General features: G+C 41.8%; 1 protein-coding gene across 4 annotated transcripts in view; it reads right to left on the minus strand.

Moving 5' to 3' along the window:
• Positions 1–22,254, minus strand: part of PATJ (PATJ crumbs cell polarity complex component) — a 289,824-nt gene that overhangs the window by 50,443 nt on the left and 217,127 nt on the right. For all 4 annotated transcript variants that reach the window (XM_072974318.1, XM_072974320.1, XM_072974319.1 and 1 more), the window contains 3 exons: positions 12,015–12,089; positions 8,199–8,316; positions 4,733–4,866 (listed from right to left, as the gene is read on the minus strand). In XM_072974318.1, coding sequence (XP_072830419.1) covers positions 4,733–4,866; positions 8,199–8,316; positions 12,015–12,089 — 327 coding nt within the window. The remainder of the gene's footprint in view (positions 1–4,732; positions 4,867–8,198; positions 8,317–12,014; positions 12,090–22,254) is intronic.

The following is a 22,254-nucleotide window of genomic DNA, read 5'->3' on the forward strand; positions in this document are numbered from 1 at the left end:
ACGTTTAATAATAATTAATAATAACTGAGCTCAGTATAGACAGGCACTAGGAAAGTCTTTTATATTTTTTTATCTCCATACCAACCTTAAGAGGTAGATTGGGTCATCACTACTATTTTCCAGAGGAAGAAGCAGATTTAATTAGGGTTAAGTTGCTTGTCCAACGCCCCACAGTTAAAGATCTGGGATTCTGATGCCACAGAATCCGCAGCATTACTCTGCTCTGCTGCCTGTTGGGCTTAACAGAAGCATTGTCTATAGTCTGGGACCTCTGACCATGGAGCTCAGAGAAAGGAACATGCAGAGCAAGGGTTCTAGAGAATCTTTCCTCATTCTTTCTCCATTTCATGTGCTCAATCCCAAGAACAGATCAAGTCTACCAACACTCTAAAATAAAATATTTAAGTTTTCTTTCTCTTCTCTAGAATTCCCAAGGCTGATAATAAAATAACCCCAATAACCAACACTGGAGAGGTATATTTTACTTCTGAGGACACTGCAAGTAAAACCTCTAGTCAGCAAGCAAACATTTCTGAGAAGTGGGCATTGAGGGATACAGGGACAGGTGCAAGGAATATAGTGCGAGCATCCTAAGAGCTAAGAGTCCTTGGTCCTTCATTTGGCTTCTGAGCCGCAAGATTTCATGCAAATTACCACTCCAAGATCAAAAAGGGGGTGGGAGGGGAGGGACAGAAGGAAAGGATGGCTAGATAGGTAGATGGAAGGAAATTTTAAAAACATGAATTAATATACTATCTCTTCTGTGCAATGTGCCTTATGTGGTATCCTGGCTGTGTGTCTCCGTCAAATTCGTATGTTGAAATCCAAATGCCCAATGTGATGGTATCAGGAGGCAGGGCCTTTGAGAAGTGATATGGTCATGAGGCAAAGCCCCCATGAATGGAATGAGTGCCCCTGTAAAAGAGGTCCCGCAGAGCTCCCTTCCTCCTCTCACCAGGATACGGGAAACCACAACCCAGAAGAAGGCCCTCATTCGACCATGCTGGCCCCCTGACCTTGGACTCCCAGCCTCCAGAACTGTGAGAAATACATTTCTGTTGTTTATAAGCCACCGCGTCTGTGGTATTTTGTTACAGCAGCCCGAATGAACTGAAATGCCAGCTTACGAGAAACACGTAAAAACGAGCCTGTATTAATTAAATCTAGAAAGTTCACACTACAATAAAAAATGCTCAAAAAAAAAAGCTCATACTATAGCTTTACTTTTTTCTACTTTCCAGAGAAGGTCTTTATTTTAATAGTCCCTATTATGGTTTTTCATTGGTTGATCCCCTCTGTTAGACCATAAACATTAAAGGCAGTAGAATCATCTTGAGTGAGTGTGTGAGCTCTTTAAAGGAAGGGTAATTTCACTCAATTTTGTATCCTCAGCTCTAAGCAAAGGGTGGCCTTTGAGCAAACACATGCATCCTATCACAGAAGAGCCACATCCACCAAAAGCAGACCTGGGAGCACACCATAGGATTACTACAAGAGGCAAAGCCTGTCACTGAGGATTGGGTCCAGGTGTGCTCGTAAACCTTCCCCAGAGGCTCACCCTCAGCATCACCTTGGTATTTTAAGAGGTCTGTTTAGATGACTGGCTGCAAATACAGTGGGATGCCAAGTGAGAGCCCCTCTGTGATCTCAGAAACCATCTGTCTTGGCTCCAGAGAAACTATTTATAGCAGGTAAGACTGATGTGGTGTCAAGACCAACTTCCAGAGGCTCAGTTCCTCTCAAGATGGCGAAAGAAATCAGTTGGATGCACAACAAAGAGGGCACAGAAACCCTAACTGGAAGGGTTGGGGCAAATGCTTAAGGAAGGTCACCAGCCCTCAGAATGTGCTCTTTCCTGGCCCCAGAGCTGAAGTAAGGATGTGCCACATAGTCAAAAGTGCGAAAGGTGCTTCTGTCAGAGGATCTCAACGCTGCCCACCATTGCCTTTCACACGCTCTCATCTTTGTTTGCCAACTTCCTGCTGTCTGGATGCACTCCCAGGACCTGACTGGATAATGTGACCTGGAGTGTCGACTAGGCTGTGTGTCCCACGTCAAAATGTGGAGAAGGGACAAGAAGGAAAAAGAGAAGATCCTCATGGTGATAAAAAATGGTTTTATTTCTTAAAGCTGCCTTCCACCCGGGTGCCGTTCAGCTTCACCGAAATAACACGCCAATATATGACTCGTGAGTCTAGCTCACAGCCTTTGATGAGGTACCTGAGGTTAGGAAATAAAAGCTGTGTCTCATTTCTCATTTTTGAGTGGTGCTTATCCTTCCCAAGGACAATGGGATTTACAGTCGCACAATGCAGAACTATATATTATGAACCTCAAGATGCTCTCAGGGAGTTTTTTTTGTTCCGCTGCCTCACAGTGGCAAGGGAAGCAGAGCATAGCACTTCGCAAACAGCCTCCCATCCAGGATGCGGGAGGTGACGTCAAGCAGCAGAAGCCCTCAAGCTGGTGGCCAGCAGAACAAACGCAGGCCATGTAAAGACCCCAGAGCAGCGAGGCACATCTCACCAGCCCGCACAAAGCAGAATCATATTGACAACCGCAAAAGAAAAAAAAAAAATCAGCTAACAGACTCATTCAGCTAGGCCAGACATGCTGATTAAAGTCTAATTTCCTCTAGGAAATCTAGTTCCATCTTATTTTAAGCAATATTAAGAGCCTTATATTTACAAAAAATAAATCAGAGGGCGACTTTTTCTTTATGAAAGAATTCACTGAAGGATTTCCTTAAAATGGAATCCCTCTGGTTCATTTCAAACATAACTTTATCCAAATTCAGTTTATTTACTATTCAAGAACATCTCTTTGGGAAAATGAGACAACCGGCCAGGGGAGCGAGATGTCCCCAGGGCTCAGGGCCAGCCAGTAGTTTCTGAAAACTACCCCATGGCCTTAGTGGAACAATGATACATACGTACATGCAGAGAATTTTCTACTCTCTATAAGGTCTCTGAGCCTCTCCACAACTCGCTGAGCTGGGATTATTAAGCTTACTTAGCAGGTGTGGAAACAGAGGCTTGGAGAAGGCACAAGTCACGTGCAATTGCTTAATATGTACTAAGCACCAGGCTAAGGTCCTCTATTTGCTCCTCCTAGCCACACTGTCCCCACTAACAGACTCTGGGGGGTTAAGAAACCTCCCCTAAGGGGTTAGAGGAGGGACAGGACCTTGATGAGGGGGCAGGAAGAGAGCAGGCTGAGGGGAGGTGAGCAGAGTCTGAGGGGCTGGAATGTGTATGTGGGTTTGGGTAACACAAGTCTGGTCCTATGTGGGTGGTGTCACCTCCTGCACACAGCAGGAGCCCACTGGATGGCTGGAAGGCTGGTCAAAGTGTTTCTATGAACTGTTTAAAGACCAGATCATACATAATTGGAAGGCGTTATTAAAAATACAACTTGAAAATATAACCTAGACCAAATCACTTGAAGGGAAGCTTCTAAGGAAGAGTATGCCCCTTCCCTCGATGACAAAAGCTGAACAGAGAGCATTCCAAGCCAGACAACAGAAAATGAAGAAAAGTTCTAGGGCCTTAAGGAGGCAAAGACCCATGAAAGGGCTGGGAGCTAAGGCCGGCTGCTGAGCTGGTGAACTCCAGATGTTCCCAGGTCCTTCCGAGCTGCTGAAAACATCATAGTGTATGTGGAAAGCCACACACAGCAGTTCCTGCCTGCACAGGCAAAGGGAGAGTAATTCAGGAAATAAATTATCCTGAACCCTGGAGAAAAGTTTTAACAATACGTTAATCGAGCTGAAGGAAATAAAATCCTTTAAAAAAGTAGACACCAGCCCCAGAGCACATCCAGGTTCAGGTGTCACTAGTAGAGACAACTAAACACTAGGATTCTCTAGATCAGGCCAGATAGGAGCAGAGAGAAGGATCACGGCCAGGAAACACGCAGAAGGCATTAAGACCCAGGTTTCTGCAGCATATGCTGTTCTTGAATTGCCCAGCGCCTGAGGGAACTAATATTTATTACAGAAAAATAGAACAGGGTCTCCCAACTCACCTCTCCAACAGAAACATTATACTGTCAACAATGGAAAGAACTATTTAATTGAACATACTATACTTGTTTTTATCTGTAAATCTAGCATATACAATTTACTTCTTACCAAACAGAATGAGCCAAAGAAATACCAAAATATTCATTTAAAAAGATATTAGCAAGACTGATTGCCTCTAGGGAGAGGCCCTAGTTGGGGCTCGGGTTGGGGTTGGAGGGCAAGGCTAGGGCAAAAGGGTAGGAGGCGGATTTATCCTTCACTTTATATCCTTCTGTGTCAGTTTAACTTTGTATAATGTGCATGTATTACCTATGCAAATACATATGCATGGATCATCACATTTTTGTAAATCAAAACCCAGAAATTTTTACATTTTAATGGCACTGTTAATTAGTGACAATCAAAATGTACTGAATAACCAAAGATTCATCATCCAAGTAAAAACTAACATCTACACCAATTAAAAAAATTACGAGTAGACATGGACATGGTCAAAATAAAGCCAAGCCTAAATTTTTGGGCTGGAATAAATGATGTATAGTTTATATAGCATTCCACTAAATAATAATGATGATAATGACCACAATAAGAATAGTTCACACACATACCATGAAAAAGCCAAGTCTTCCACAGAAGTGACAGAAGGCCATAAAGAAACTCGGCAACTAACTCTGTGACGGTGGCTGTATTTCACTTCTAGAAACTTACCAAGGGTGTGTCTTTTCCTCCCACAATGCTGAGACCAAGCCCTGAACGGCCCTTGGATATCTCTATAATCATCTCCTGGCCGGGAACAATGGGACACGTGGCAGGATCCACTGACAGAGGAGCCTGGAAGCCACCTGGAGAAGGATGGAACACAGAGTGACCGGCAAGCAGGAGATGCAGCTCAGCCTGCACGCTCCACGGCTTGGAAGGTGCGGGGTTTGCATGTGCTATCATTTCCCTCTTCTCCTGCCAAGCACTAAGAAGGGAAAAGCTGGGTCCCTACTGCCCATTCACCTAGGAGTGAAACATGACATTCCTATGGCACTTAAAGAGAAAATGGTACCCCCCACCCACCCAATCAACCATTTCAATTATACCTGACATTTTTAAAATCATAAAACACATTGGTATGGAAAAATTTAAGTTGATTACATGATTAAATACATATAGGTATATGTTATAATGAGACTAAAGACTGGCATAAATTCCGATCTACAGTTATAAAATGCCAATTAAGAAACAGTGCTTAAATATTGTCAATTAGAGCATATATATGAATTAAGATGTATAAAGGATCTAGTCAGTAAAGTATGAGGCAACTGAAAATAACAATTACCTAAAAATTATCTCCAAATATATACATAGTAAAAAAAAATGTGTTATAAACATAACACTGTAGAATTAATAGCTGGGCCCATAACTAAAGAGCTTGTTAAAAGAGTTATTGCTGTTTTATAAAGGTTTACGTTTAAAAATCATTGTTTAGACTGGGTTTTCTAAAAACTGGGAGGAAAAAATATTTACAGGCTAAGAGAAGATGTTTAATAACACCCATTTCTCTAGCATAAATTCCATATATATGCATTTTTTAGTCAAATCTAACCCATTGAAAAATCAAAACATTCAAAATGTTAGTTTCAAGAGAATCTCCTGCAAATAATAGCTTCTAGAGAATGTCATCTTTGATATGATGACTAAGTTTGATCATTGTATCAAACGAGTGAGTACTGATTCTTATATTGTAATATAATTTGGTAAAGGGCTGATAACAGGGGGCGCCATCTGCTGGTCAGCTCCAGATAATGCACAGGGGCCAAGCTGAGATCCACAGACCACTGTACAGCACAGGCCAGTAGTCATGGCCCGAGGGCCAAGAATGGCTTTCACATTTTCAAAAGGTTGAAAAAAAATCAAAAGAAGAATAACATTTCAAGACATGGAAAATTATTCAAAGTTTAAATTTTAATGTCTACAGATAAAGCTGTATTGGAACACAGACCTGCTAATTGGTCTGCATCTTGTCTATGGCTCCTAATGGCCGAGCTGAGTAGCTGCAACAGAGACCACATGGCCTGCAAGCCTTAAATATTTATTATCTGGCTCCTTTCGGAAAAAGTCTGCTGATCCCTGGTATAAAACCAAAGGAAACAGGCCCTAGGTAAGCCTGTGAGGTTCTGCTCTAAGCAATGATCACTGTCTTTGTGATAAAAGGAAAAAGGTTTAGAGAGGGGCAGAAGTGGATTTGGGTTCCAAGCGGTGGGTGAAACTGAGGCTCATTCCTCATCAGAAAAATGCAGGTAACCACCATCTAAGAGGCTGTTCTAGGAACTAAATAAACAGCAGGCACGAGGTGCCCAGCCCAGGGACCGGTGTAGTGTCGCATTCTTACAAGTGCTGCTCCAGAGCACATGGAATTTATTAATCTAACGGCCTCCTGTTTAACAGTGAAAAGTTTAGTGACACAACCTCAGTAACAATTATTAGAAGAATCAAATTGTAAACCTAATTTGCCTCTGGATCTTTTCGCAACATATGTATTTCATGCTACATTTTCCACTGATTTACAATAAAGACAACGTACAAGTGGCAGTTTTATGGATGCTTGAAAAAGTCTGTTCTCCTTACGTAAATCACTAGCTTAGTCTCTCTTTTTTAAAACAAAATAACTTTCTTTAATTGAAGTATAGTCAGCTACAATATGTCAATTTCTGGTGAACAGCACAATGTCCCAGTCACACAGATATATATACATATACTCATTTTCATATTCTTTTCCATTAAAGGTTATGACAAGATACTGAATACACTTCCCTGTGCTGTTCAGAAGAAATTTGTGTTTTTACTGGCTCAGTCTCTTGAGTGAGGAGGGGAAACATAGAACGAAATACTGGAGGCGGCCTTTTTTTTCCCTCCTCTACCTCTCTGCCTCACCCTGGCCAGCCCTGAGTCAGTCTCAGTATTTCTTTCTCTCATGGAATCCAGCCCAGTGCTGACTCCTCCCAAGCCCTCAGTCAACGTTCTGTAAGCGGGCGGCCGAATGAATACGCTTTTCACAGATTAAACTGTTGTATGATTTCACTTCTGTTCTCGAGGTAAAGATGTGGGATCCATATTATCAAAACTCAACTGGTCTATGTGGTGGGGGTGGGGGTGGGGGGTCATCAAACTCTTTTGGTCAAAGACCAGGTGGGAAACATTGGGGCTTTGCAGGCCACACGGGCTCTGGTGCGGCTTCTCAGCTCAGCCCTTAGAGGGTGATAGCGGCCACGGACAACACGCCCATGAATGAGTGTTCCAGTAACATTTTATTTCTGGACACTGAAATCTGAATTTCATATAATTTTCATGAAGCATTCTTTTGATTTTTTACAATCTTTTGAAAATGTGGAAAACCATTTTTAGCTTGCAGACCATATAAAAACAGATGGTGGGCCAAATGTGACCCAGAGGTCATAGTCTCCTGACCACATTCCTCAAGTATTTTAGTAAAACTCCAGCGCATTAGAATAATATCTGCCTAAATTTTCTTGAGTTAATATTGATGAAAAAATATGTAAAAGACAAATACCATAAAGGTGACAGGCCTGCTAAATTCATGCAGGGTTATGCTTTATCGTTGGTAAGCATGGCGTTTTAAATAGTCCTTTAAAAAAAAACTGGCTTATATGGCATAAAAGCAAAATGGAAATACTCATTATTCATTTTGAAGTTCTATTTTCAACCATTAGTCAGCATAATTCAACTCAGGAATTCAAAAAGAGAAAGTGAATACCAATTCTTCAAGCGCTGAAAATTAAGTCTTTAAATAGCTCACATCAGCATATGCAAGGTTAACAATTTGGTTCATTATGATTTTGAAGAGATACTAATCCTGAACTAAACACAATCTTTTGGAGAGATTAGAGAATAATTTGGAAGCCTCAGATTCAAGTAGCATTTACTGAGGGACATTTTTGTTCTAGAAATTTTATATTCAATAAATAATAGTCAATCCCATTAGTGGAGATGAGGAAACTGGTGGTGGAAGTAAAGTGAACCACCCAAGTCCCAAAGCTCAAGCAGTGGAGCCAGGATGCCAACCGGGCTTCCTAACTCCTGGTTCAGAGCTCTTTTCAGAACATCATGGTCCCTTCTTTTTCTAAGGTTTCATGAATCAATTCAATTCTGCTCAGAGAAAGACTCATACCATAGCCTGTGAAGTCTGCATCTGTTGAATGATATGATGGATTTGGTGCTAAAGGTATCTCTTGTGAACCAAAGGAGACTTTTGTCGAATATTTTTGCTGTTTCATTTGGCTGCCAACCTACAAAGGGAAGGACAAATAGATGAATGTCAGAGAGGAGGAAGGTAACAAGGGGAAAAGACTTTAAAATTGGTGTACTGTCACCAAAACGGTGGTGCACTCCAATAATGTCTCTTGAAAACTTAGAGTTGGAGGGGTGGCAAGGGGAAGTTAGGATGATGTTTGTCCCAGTCCTCATGCTTCCCTCTGTAACTTCACACCTAAAATGCTTTGGTGAAGGATGGATTAAGGAAGGGAAGAAGGATAAAAGATGAAGCTACTCTATCCTTGTGGTCTGTGTATGAAGTGGGGGCCAGGAAGCATTTTCACATGATGAAATCAGCATGAAGTCTGTATATCTGTGCTGAGCACAATGAAAAACAATCTGTGCTACAGATGTTCTGACTGCCCATCTCCTCTGGACACATTCATATAGTCAAAGACACATGAGGTAGGTTAACTGTGCAACACGAGGGGAAAGAAGGAACAACAAACATCTACTGAAAGCCCACTAAACGCCAGGTACACCAATTACATTTAAGTCACCTTAATGAACACTTATTCACCTTTGATTCCCAGTGCCTGGAATGTAGTAGGGCCTCGATAAATGATGAATGAATGAATGAATGAATGAGTGGAGCAAAACTGAAGACATGGAAGCTCAGAGTAGGAAATAAATCTGTAATTCAATGAAGGTACAGAGACTTTCGCTGAATGAGCTTTGGAAAATTAACTTGTGATTCTGAATTTTTGTTGATAATACCTCTAGTGAATATTAGTATCAGAAAACTAAAGAAAACCAAAAGTACTCCATGCTTGCTTAACAGGCAGTTAAGAGATATAGGTAGTAACCTGACCTGCCTTCTGGATCTGCAGTTAGCCAGGGAGCCCATCCCCAGCTGGAAGACTCTGGTGGAGGCAGTGAAGCACCAGGCTGCCCCTGGAGTCTAGAACTAGGATCAAGGTAACTGCTCCAGAACAATGACACCTCAGGATTCCATCACCGGAAGGCTGCGCCCCAATGCGAGGCAGTGTGCAGTAGGCGACAAGAAAAATGGCACCACCCATCATACAACTGCACTGTGCTGCGCAGTTTTCAAAAACACTTTTACATCCACAAATTCATCTGATCATGAGAATAAGTTTGAGAATCAGATGATAAGACTCTTTTACAAATAAAGAAACCAAGACACAAATGTCAAGTGACATACCTGAAGTCACACAGCTAATGAAAGGAAGAGACAGGACTAAAAGTCGGTATTTGACGAATGCTGTATGTTTATGGAGTTTATTAAACAGCTGCTAGGCAATGATGCTACTGGTGTTCATTTTTTTTCCTGCAGTTTTTCTATCACCGTCATTCAATAATGACTGTACATTTATTTAAAAAGATTTTCTGAATACACATTTTCAGTGACTTTTTTAAAAGAAGAAAGTGGAAAAATGACAAATTAGGGGTTACTACCAGAAAAAATGGAACCACCTAGATATCCTGTTACTCTAAGGACCACATTGCCCAGACTCCCTGAAGCTAGATGTGACCACAGACTAGTCTACGGTCAATGGGATGTAAACAGACAGGAACCGTACAATTTTCAGGTCACTCTCTTAAGGAGAACGACCCTGCCTTCCCCTTCTCTTTAGATGAAACACAAGTGGAATGGTTAATATCTGGAGCAGCCATCTTAGACCAAAGAATGGATGCCGTATTTGCAGGATGGTAGAGTAATCAGAAAGAATGGTACGGTAACCAGGTAAGAGGTGGCTGGGCCCGTGACCCTGTGGAAAGACCGTATCACCCTCAACCTAATCACACCCACACGTGATGCAAAAGACAAACTTCTTGCAGCAACTGAATGTAATCTTAACTCATACAGCACTTATGTCCAACGTTCCTATGTATCATCTCAAGAAATACCATTGACAACAAAGCTAAATGAAAGCTACAGAGTTATTTCATGAAGCGCTGTGTGGATTTTGAAACAGGAGAGCACAAGAGGCAGCCATCACTACATCATGACCTTCCCAGCAGCAGGGAGTGTTTGTGATCGATAAGGGTAGAAATGAATTCAGTTAAAAAATAAGAAAACAGCCCATAGAAATCCAGGTAAAAGTTTTCTGGGGTTTTATTTGTTTGAAGTTGAGATTTATTTTTTTAAGTTAAAGCATGGGCTGGTTGACTCTTAACCCAGGATAAATGTGTTTCTAAGAGATTTACAGAGGAATTCTGGGAACTACAAAGCCTCTGCAGTTATATCAAAGTTACACTTATCAGTGTTTTTCAAGTCTATGCTTCATCAGATCTTCATGACAGGAAAAAAAAATCAACTACTCAAAAGAAGATATGAATGGCTGAGTTTGCTTTCACTGATGAGCTGTGTGACCACAGGTAATTCACTCAACCTCCTAAACGTTCTCATCTGTAAATTGGTGGCAATACCTCTATACCTTGCAAGGTTGTTGTGAAGATTAAAGAGCAAAGCAAGTAAATAAACCTAGAATTATGCCAGGAACGACTTAGGAGTTTAACTAATAAGAACTACTAATGTTTTTATGTCCTCTGATAACATACTATTCAGCTTCTGATTGAAAATTTTTAAGGAATGAAAAATTGCATTTCTATGAGGAATCTCTTCCCATTTTGAAGGAGCCCAAGTGGTTGGGAGTTCTTTATGATGAGCTGATGCAGCTTCACTGCAGATGCTGCCAACTGCTCTCTGGACCGTTTCTCCTCTGCAGTCACAGAAAAGGGTGTAACCATTTTCTCAAAGGAGAAGTCTTTACATCTAAGTGTTCATTTTTCAACAGGGAAAAGAAAGGCCAGAGGGTGGTTAGGACTCACCCCAGCTCTAAAATTCTATGGTTATAAAATTTTAGAGATATTTGATACATTTCTTGAGACAGGTGAGAGCCTATAAAGTACTAACACATTGACAGCATTCACAAATACATTAAAGTTAAAAAAATCTGGTTGTGAATTTTTTAAAAAAATGCTTACAGACTTTCAGTTGAACTGGATTTTTTTCAGTTGAACCTTATTTTTAGGGTACTTTCTACACCTACTTGTTTTTATTTAGGTTTCTAGTATATAATTTTGGATACTTTTCAAAGGCATTTCCTCTGGTGATGTTTGAAATATCATGTATTTCCTGTAAGCTCTAGTAATCTACAGTTCCTTAAATATAAAAATAGTAATACAGTAATAATGTAAATTTTAGCAGCACAAAAGTGGAAATGAACACACAGAAATGAGAATCAGGACTTAAGAAAAAGTTTAACAGCCAGAAAAGTTCAAAAATTTGACAGACAGAAATTTACAGTTTTTTTAACAGAAGTGAAACTCAAAACACAAGGAACACTTGTTATTGCATTTATATTTTTAGAGAACTACAAATTCTCCCACTTTAATTTTTTTATTTACGACCTTGTGTAAGACATGGGGCTCTCCGAATTTAGGTGCAAGTGTGTTTTCAGGGATGCCTCACTTTTAAACACCTGCGTAGAGGGTTGTACAGGGAGACATACAGAGGGTATGTTCACAAACCTTGCACAAGATCAGTGCTACAGTTGTGGGGTGACTTCAGGTTTGAAAGACATACCATAACTTCCTGCCGAGTAATAAAGGATCTAATTTCATTACAATCACCTCCTTTTCTAATGGGACCTGTTTACAACGCACACAATCCCAGTAGAGCAAACCTAAAGGGTCAGTTACATACGTTGTCAGTTGGACATTCCAGTGCCTTCTGTTGACCTGCCACCACACCTTGACCAATCACCTGGGAGATGTCTTCCTGAAACATAAAAGATACAGCCAGTTACCAGTATTGTTGGGCTCAGCCGCACTCCCCAACTTCAGCAGTCAAGCACTATTTAATGGGGCTTCAGGCTACTACAAAAATGACCAAAACACTAGGCAGAAAAGTTCTACTCATCCATCTGGATTAACTCTATCCAGAAATGAATGCAGGCTTGTCATTTCCAAATTCTTTTTTGGCCCTTTCAGATCTGTCAGGCTTTGAGCCTATCAGGTAGCTTCTGATGGTCATTTCAGCCAGACATTTTTCTTCTTCTGTCTTACCAGTAATCCCTGTATCTGTACTTACACTGAATATTAAATCCTTTCAAGGTTTAAGTCCTGGAATTATAATTTCTTTCCTCTTAACGTATTCAGTTAGAGGCAAAAAAGTGCCATCACTAAGGACACTGGGAGATACAAAGATAAATTAGTCCTGGACTCCACGGAGCAGTGCAGAGTTCAGACTCAGGAGAGAAGCAAACCACGTGTGAAACTGACACATAGTTAAAGGACAAGTAATTTAAGTAAATGATGACAGCAGTAAATTGACCAGAATGCTCATGTCTGCCTTCCACCATATCTCATCCTTTATGTTCAGGCAATTTACAGGGGAAATTATCATATAATGATTTACTCTAAGGCATGAACTCATGCATTTGGCATGGACAAGGCAGGGAACACAGAGAGAGACTGATCTGGATAGGAGAAAGGATGGGTTTACTCTGGCCCTTGGTAAATGGGTGAGAGACATCCAGGTGGAGAGATCCAGCACACAGCTGGCAGGCAGGTAAGCCATCTGGAGATGAGAAGAGAGGTGTGACTTGTATAGTGGAGTGTTGGAGGAGTTTGTGACCCTAGTTCCTCGACTTAAAAGTTCTGAAACCCTGAGCAGGTTATCTGACCTTACCAAGACTGAGTTTCTTCATCTATACAATGGGAAAAAATAAGAGTTGTTCTATAATAGAGATGTTGGAAGGATTCAGTGGAGCAATAAATGAAAAGCATTTAGCTTGGTACCTGGTAAATAGCAAATATTTAATAAAAATGCTAATGGTGACAGTAAATGAAATCAACTTACGATAAACCCATGTTCCTAACTCTGCTATAGGGATGGCGAAACAGTTACCTGCCCAGGACACTTTCTCCTTTGGAGAATGCTGGCGTACTGGCTGGTATCCCCATCACAAACCCTCACCCTGGTTTTTTGCCGGCATACTGACAGACCCTTTCTTCCACAGGCTCCCATTAGATTTCTAACAACACAACAGATGATGATCAGGTGATGCCCAGCCATTCATTATGACTAGATTAGGTCATAATTTCACCCTGTCCCCTCAATTCCCTACTGGTTTTTATCCTGAGAGATTTAACCCCACCACGTTCTATCATCTAGGACCCCTAGATGACTGTGAGTATCCTAAGTTGCCTACTCGTAACCTGTTTTTTAGGACCAGAACTATCTCTCATTTAGATTCTTATTTTCCCCATATGGGAGAAAGGTCCCAGAACTCCTCTCCCTCATTCCTATTTTTTTTTTAACTTTGCTCCTAAACACATTATGTGACTCAGAACAATTTTTAAAATCACCTCATTCCTTAATTCTTCCCTGAGCCCCTGCATGGTGCCCCTTCCACATCATGACCAATTTATTTGATCACTATTTCTGCAACATTGTATGTATTTTAAAATCTTATGTGTATATCTCCCACATGCTAATAGCATTGCTTTTGTCTTATTTGTTTCTTAAACATATGGCAGAATAGAATATGAGCTTGATAAAGGGCGAGTGCTGAATGCATCAAAGTCCAGGGACTTAAATCTTAAACGTACCTGGGTGGATTTCAGGGCCAGCCAGGAAAGCAAGGACACACAGTGAAGGTGACCCTGCGGCCTCCACTTTAAAGGATCACAAAGAGAGCAGACAGACCTGGGAAGGTCAATGGACGGTGCTCATGGGAGTTTTCAGAATAAGTTCTAAACTGCCTTGTAAATGGAGACCACTCGTGTTACTGCTTCCCAGTGTGGATCAAATGGCCTGAAGAAGAGCAGAAGTGCCTCTCTTTGAAAATGACACTGCAGAGGTCTGCCATTCTCCCTTGGTTTAACTCCAGATTAGCCAGCAATGTGACAAAGGAGACGACTCCCTCAGCTAAACGCCTTAAGCCCAGTTTGCATATGACATAGAGGAACTGCTAACTTGGTAGAATTTGTCCTCATCATTTGCACTTGTAAATACAAAGAAAGGGCACTGGAATAGCAGCCAGAAAAATCTGTGTTCGGATTGGTTCCACTACTTATTAGCAAGAGTAGTGCTTGGAGACCTTTTTTTTTTTTGGCAGGGGGAGGTAATTAGGCTTATTTATTTTTAGAGGAGGTGCTGGGGATTGAACCCAGGACCTTGTGCATGCTAAGCATGTGCTCTACTGCTTTAACTGTACCATCACCCCTGACCCTTCATTTTCACAACAGCAAGAATGCAGTAACAGCTACCTGAGTGTAGGGTTGAGACCACAGTTGAGTTCAACACGTGCTTACTGTGCACCAGCTCTGTGTTGTGAGAAAAGACTAACAGAGCCTAACAGGTATGACACGGACATACCTGGTGAGACGGATACTAGAGAAAGAATCATGGAAACGCTGAATTACAACCGAATGACATATCTGTGAAGAAGTGTGGCAGACAGCAGATGCCTGAGAAGTGTCAGGTTTCTTCCCTGTCTCTTATCTTATCCTCAGAAATGTGGAAGGATGAAATCACAGCTCAGAAAAGCATCTGGCCCACCACACTTTCCCATGTCTTATATGGATTACCCGTAAAGCTCTGGGCCAGGGGCGGGGCCGGCACCTGACGATGATAACAGTAACTGCCAGAACTTTCAGAGCACCGGCCGCCAGCTACTGAGCCTGTAGGTAAAATGTACACATTTCAGATGCTGATGTGCCCAACAGACCTGTGCGTGAGGTTCTAGCATCATCTTCACTCTAGAGGTGACATAACTGAGGCACAGAGAATCTAAGAAGTACCTGCCAAGCCAGAACTTGACCCAGACACATCTTGCTCCACAGCCCCAGCTCTTAACCGAGGGATGAACCACAGGGGCAGGGAAAGAGCTGCTCGCCTCCTCCCAACAACTCACGCAAGATTCCCAGGAGTCGGCCTCGACACAGCGAGTCCATTTTCAGACGCAACAAGCCAGTACAAGTCACACCTGCTTATTTTGAGCCTGGACAGGAAAAACAAAACTCATGGCACTAGCCACTGCAGTGACCTCGGGAGAGTCCCCTTCCTTTGTTTAAATATAAATTTAGAACTTGCCAATCTCCCAACTATTGCACAAAGGCAGCTCTTAGCGCCTTCAAAGCTGAGGTTCTGGGACATTCTAACATACTGACTTTGTACAGGGGACCCTAAATAAGAAGGCTGATGAAGGAGTGTGGAAAGATCTTCTCATTTCATGAAACAAACTGATACAACACATTCTGTGTGCATCATGTTATCCTCAGCACAGTACTATGAGCTCCTGACAGAAAACGCCTGGTGGGCCAGACAGCTTAATCTGAGCAAGAGAAGGAGCTTCAGGAGGCGGATATAAAAGGCTACACTGGGAATGTCCTATAGAACAGGTAATAATGGAACTGACGTCCAGTTTACCATCACCAAAGCTGGCTGACTCCTGTCCCAAAGCTGCGTAATCAACATGTCTGTCTGGTCCCAGTAATTGGTCCAAGTGTGGACACCTGAATCACAAAAGAACACCTGTGGATTTTCCAAAGTGGACCTGAGGGCAGAGAGCCAGCCCCTTCCTGGCAGAGAGGATCAGAAGCTACGGACAGCCGTGCCCCTCCTGTGCTGAGGAAGCAAGACTGAAGTAGAGGAGAGTCAGACAGACATACAGGGTCACCTCCGGCAGCACCAGGCCTCCAGTTCCAACTGTCTCCGAGGCTGTCAATCCTGCTCTTCCCCGCAGTTATGTAAAAAAATAACCTGTAGTCTATTGATACATTTCCCCTTCTGTCTGTAAGGTCAAGTCGAGGTTTTATCACTTGCAACCAAGAGACTCCTGATTCAAATTAGGTGGAGCCCAGAAAAGATCTACTAGAATAACAAACTCACTGTGGTGAGGCTGTGAGGTAGCTAAACGGAGAAGAATGAAGTGAACTGACTATGAGACAACATCTAAAGAGAGCCGCTCAGCATAAAAGTAGTCAAATTCAAATTCAAATACTCAGACTCAGTCATTTTTAAAACATGCCTATCGGACCAACAATAAACACAAATTATTACTGTTGCTTTTGGTCCCGAGATTTCCACTTGGTAGCATCTGAATACATTAGAAAAAGACAACCTTTGCCTAGATCAGTCCCACTGTAATTCCTGCCCGCTGACCTAACCACCTAGATTAGGCGAAATCACATTAGCAAAAACTCCTACAGCATCTTAACTTTCCCTTCAAGAGTACTCGTCAACACTAAGTTAAAGTCATATTCAAATCCTGGCTGTGACACTTATTAGTTGAGTGTCTCTGTGCCTCAGTTTCCTAATCTATAAAATGGGGGTGGTAGTAGGCTTGATCTCATACAAAATACGCATTAATACAGTTAGAACGGTGCCTTTTGGAGGACATGGCAAATGCTATGACAGCATTAGCTGCCATTATTCCCAGCAATTCTGAAAGCTCCCTGAAGGTAAGACTTACATGTCCTGTACACTGTGATGTGCCCTGTGGCTCGCATGGTGCTGGGGACATAACAGGCCTTCAATACAAACTTGTTTAATTTCTGCTTTCTTTGAAAGATAATCAATAGAGGTTTTAGGTTATAATATCTTAAAATCATGTCAGCAAATAAGGCTTCCCCAGAGAAATGAAAACTTTACAGACTCAAAGGACATCACTACGTTTCTGAAAAGCTCTGGGATTCGGACGCTAGGGCACCAGACACAGGTAAGAAAGTGTGAGTTCAGGGCTCTGAGCCGTCACGTCTAAGTGCTTCTCCGGGCTTTCTGTGCCTGCTGAGTGACTATGATTGTAAAATTACTGTCTCAGTTCAGAAATACCTGATAAGCATCTTCCTTCTAAGCAAGAGGAAATTCCAAGCTGAGTAACAAGTCTCCACGGCAGGCCATTAAATTGGCTGGCAGCGAAAGAAAGCTAGGAGACTTCAAAGATGTGAATTTGTGTTAAAAACGTGTACCTATATTTCTGCTGCCTTTGAGTTCATGAGGTTGCTTTACTGGCCACCCACACATCTCTTTATTATCTTCATTACAATGCAGAGGGGAAGAGAATGGAAGAAAAAGTCAAGAGCTTTCCTCTCGCGGCTTTTATGAAGGAAGCACACCTGATTGTAAATCTCCTGTCTTTTTTTTATGACCAGGAAAGGGAAATTTATCATGTAGGCAAATCTCAAGTGATTTTCAGAAATACAAGGTATAAAGTACAATGAGCTGTGAAAAATGCCCCATATCTGAATGCACTTGAACTCTACCACTGGCAATCTGCATACTGTCACAAAAGAGAGGCTGATGCTGACTCAAGACACGTTCTCTCCTGCTCCTACAAAGTGTCTACGCTCTTGCTATAGATGCAGTTTTCACACTGGATCTGAAACAGAAAATAGTCACACCATGGCATCGGCGTTCATAGCTGAATCAGAAATTCTGCAGTTGTTGATGGAGAGCAAACTGGGGATGAAATGGACTTTAAGCACACAGTTCAGAGCCTTGCTTTAAAAATGAGCAACATATTACCCCTGAGAATTTCAGCCTAGATGTAAGATCTAAAAGGAAGCTTATAATCATCAGAAACACATTTTAAACTATTTTCCCCTCGAACTTGGATGCCAGCACTTTAAAAACACTTAGGAGTAATTTTTAATCAAGTCCAGCAGTCAAAATTGACAAACAGAACCTGCCTCAGGAATCACATGGTGCACCGTTCCATTAAAATTCCACACTGAACTTACTCTATTCTCCCGCAAATCTGCTTTTTCTCACGGTCCTTTTTTTTTTTTTATAAATTAGTGGCAATATCAACCTCCCACTTGCACAGGTTTAAAACAACAGCCAGTTTTTATTCATCTCTCTCCTTGCCTGCTTTCATCTAATCATTTGCAAATTACTCCTGATTCTAGAGACACAATTTCTAGGGATTTCACAGACCAGAACTTTTTCAAAAGAACTTTGGGGATACAGAGTTACTTTTTTTTTTTTTCCAAGTAATTGAAATCAAAGAAATATTAGGCTGGAGCATATGAATTTGCTATTTTATGACTTAGAAAATGGGTCAAATATCAGTGATTTCAGAGGGTGCAACCTCTCAAAGTCCTTTCCCCACAACTACCACCATATATTACTACCATAATGACATAGAGGAAGAGCCATTTTAACACTAAAAAGTTGGGTAGGACATAGTCTTAAATTAAACGGCATTTCTTCAAACTGAGTAAATTTAGCTTAATGAAGAACTCTCCACCTGGTTATTATTGTTATTTTTTTAAATTTTCCACAGACCAATGAAAACTGTTATGAACCCAACATGGGGTCTTGTTAATAACACTTTAGTATTATCTGGATAAAGAAGAAAGCTTAGACTTCGGAGTCTGACAGTGGTTCATATCCCGGTTTTTACACTTACAGGTTATGTGTTCTGTGACAAATTAGATTTCTCTGAACCTCAGTTTCTTTATGGGTTAATACCAGATACCTCTTGGAGAGGCAGAATGGCCTAAGTTAGGCATGCCAGTCAAGCACATAAGGTTTTGAATCCTTACTGTTGCGCTAACTGCCCCTAAGCCTCCAGGAACAAGTTAATTAACTTCTGGAATACACAGATCCCTTTGTCTGCAAAATGTAGATCTTAATGCTTCATTGTGGGGAGGACGGAGATAATACACTGTGTTCCGTTCCTCACGAATAATAAGTGCTCAGTAAATGGGGGATGGTATTATTATTATTACTACTACTACCATCACTGTTTTTTTTTTGCTGGGATATATGAGCTAATCTTTTAAAGTGCCTACTACAGGGACCAGTACATAATGAGGAGCCATTAAATCACATTTCCTGTCTTACAGAGATGCCTAAAACTCATCAGACGAGAAGGAACAACTCATCTTTCCCCACAAATCTGCTTTTCCTCCTCTGTGTCTTTTCTCAGTGAACGGCACCAACCAACCAGGCTGTTAGCTGCCCATGACGTAATCTGAGAGTCCTCGCCGCTCGCGCCTTCTCCTTCAGCTCTGACCTTCACACAATCATCAGGTCCTATCTGTCCTAACTCCTGACAGACCCCAAGTTGAGGTCACTCCCAGCTTTCATCTCAGTTACGCTAGCAACTTTTGAACTCCCTGCCTTCAGTCTTGACATTTTCTACCAGTTTCCTGAGGGAGCTCGGAAGGCTCTTTTATTAGGCTAATCTCATCATTATAATCCCCTAGTAAAACCACTCCAACGGCTTCTGTCGGTATAAAGACTTTTCTCTTGGTCCACAAGGACCTCCACCAGCTCCTGCCTACTTCTTGGTTTTCACCTTCTGCCACTTCACCTGCACAGCCACAGCTAGGAGACCCGGGATGCAGATTCAGATACCTACCCACAGGCGCTGGGGATGATGTAGGTACTTGGGAATTTGCAGGTGCTCAGGAAGCAGGCTGGGGTTAGACAATGGTGGGAAGATAGGAACTGAAATAAACTAGAAGAGGGTAATTGATGAAAGGAGAACTTGGAACACTGGTCCATTTTTAGTAGAAAACAGAAACCAGGATTTTTATGTAAAAATGTCCCGACAACCAGTTTGTGACCTTTGCATTAGACCTAATGTGGTAAACTCCTAGATGAAAGATGTACTATTTATCTTTACATTCCTAGAGCTTGACACACCACAGGTTCCCAGGAAATGTGTACTGAGTAGTGAGCATTCTGGCACACCTAGATTATAAAAACAAAACCTGGTGCTAACAATAGCTACATTTACTGAGTCTTTACTGTATGCCAAGCACTATTAAGAGCTTCCCACGTAAAATCATCCTTGATCCTCACAAAAAACAGGCAGATCTCCTCCTCCTTCTCCATTTTTGGATGAAGAAATGAAACAGACAGAATAAGCCACTTTCTCAGTCAGAGCTAGAGGGGGCAGAGGCGAAATCTAAGTCCGTTCAGACTTCAGAGCCCATGGTTTATACCTGACAGCCTTTTTCATCTGAGAAAGCAAGTACTATCAGGCCATTTGTAGATATGGGTATTATTTATAATACTCAACACTGATTTTTCAATAAGTACGTTTGAAAATTCTATATGGATCAAGCCTATCAAGGCAGAGAGTAAAAAGTGGTGCTAAAATGTTGCTCTTCTGGTTGGCAGGGACTCTGAAATGGTAAAATGCACTGTCAGCTGCGGTGTGAATTTCCATGTCACAGCCCATTTAGGTTAATGACAGTTAATTTAGAAGCAACTCATGATTCCCCAGGCATCTTGCTACCCTGTAAATTCTAAAATCTTCACAAAGAAACCACAGGTTGAATGCCACCTCGAGCTGCCTGGGATACTCCCATTTTCCTATTCGTGTCCCAAGGGTCAGAAATTACACTTCGTGATGAAAGAACCATAAAGACAAAAACTGAAGACAGTTTGAAAAATCTAGGCATTTTGAAAAATTTTGAAAAATCTAAATGTTATTGAGGCTGCTGTACACAAACCAGGTCTGTAATGACAGGGATCACTTGACACACAGACTGCATCGTTGCTAAGCAGTGTCATAAAACGGGGAAAGAACGCCGGGCACATCTGCTGGGGACATTTCCTAGCAGGGTTACCACGGGCTGCTGGCCAAGCCCTGGGATGATGCTTGTTCTCAAGACCCAGATGGTGTAACAATTGCCATTTTAATAGCTCTAAACCTGCGTTCCAAGGAAAGCATTAAAGCACACGTACAGCAGAAGGTTTGCATACTGGGAGCAAGAAAGGTAAATTCTTTGATTGGCAACTCTCTGTGGAATTTACCTGGTAAACACATACGTTACCTTGCTGTTTATTTTATTATGATTTTCGCAAAGACAAAATATGAGAATACGTCCTGCCGCTGCCACCGTCTCTAGCAGACTGCGTGGCCATTGCTGCAGTAAACTCCCAGCTAGCCTGTCAGCATCCACTCTGGCCCCCGTCCAGTCTGATCGCTGCATTACAGCTACAGTTTAGAGTCACCTCCTGAAGCCCTCCATGGTTTCCCACTGCCGTTAGCATAGCGACCATCTCATCAGCATGGCCTGGCTTCTGTCAACCACTCGAGTTTAGTTTCCACCTCACCGGTTCTGGCAACCGTAAATTTTAGTTCCCCAGATGCCCTGAGGCTCTAAGGCCTTGCCTAGCGCACTCCTTTGTTTCTCCTTTGCCCCATTGCCAGGTAGCACGGGCTTCTCCTTCAGATCAGAGCTCAATTTTCCCCGGGGGGGAGAGGGGCTCCCTGATAAAGTCAAATCCCTCTATTATATGCTGTCTTAGCACCAAGCCTCTAGTTCTTAAGCTTTGATCAACGTTGAGATTTCAATCTATCTGTGACAGTACATGATGTCGCTCTCCCATCAAGACTGTAAATATCATGAGAAAAGAGACTGTTCACCTTCAGTAGCATCTTCTCAGGGCCTAGCACAGAGTGTAGTTAACAGGCAGAAAGCCAGAATGCATAGGATAAAGCCAGGCTTTCATTCTGGTGCACAAAGAAGTGGGGCTTTTTTTTCACTAGGGTGCAGATCATTAAACACTTGCAAAATATTCCAAAAGGTGGGGAGACTATTCATTAAAGCTCCTTGCATAGGATCATATAATAGTTATTTAACAGAATCACAGAATTTCCAGTCTAGGGGTTACCTGGAATAAAATTTCTGATTTGATTTCAGTTTGTGGATTATCTATATTCTTTTCCCCCCTCTTTCTTCCTCCTCCTGTAACTTTTAAAACATCTTTATTGAGATATAATTAACATATGATAAAATCCAACCATCTAAAGGATATAATACAATGGTTTTACCACTCAGGGTTGTACAAGTGTCATCACAATCGAAGTTTAGAGTATTTCATAACTTCAGAAAGAAACCCTGCATGCATTAGGGTCACTCCCCAGTTCCCTCTGAACACTCCCAGCCATAGAGGGGGTAAACCACTAATT

The sequence above is a fragment of the Vicugna pacos genome, chromosome 13 (genome assembly GCF_048564905.1).
Source record: "Vicugna pacos chromosome 13, VicPac4, whole genome shotgun sequence".
NCBI lineage: Eukaryota > Metazoa > Chordata > Mammalia > Artiodactyla > Camelidae > Vicugna > Vicugna pacos.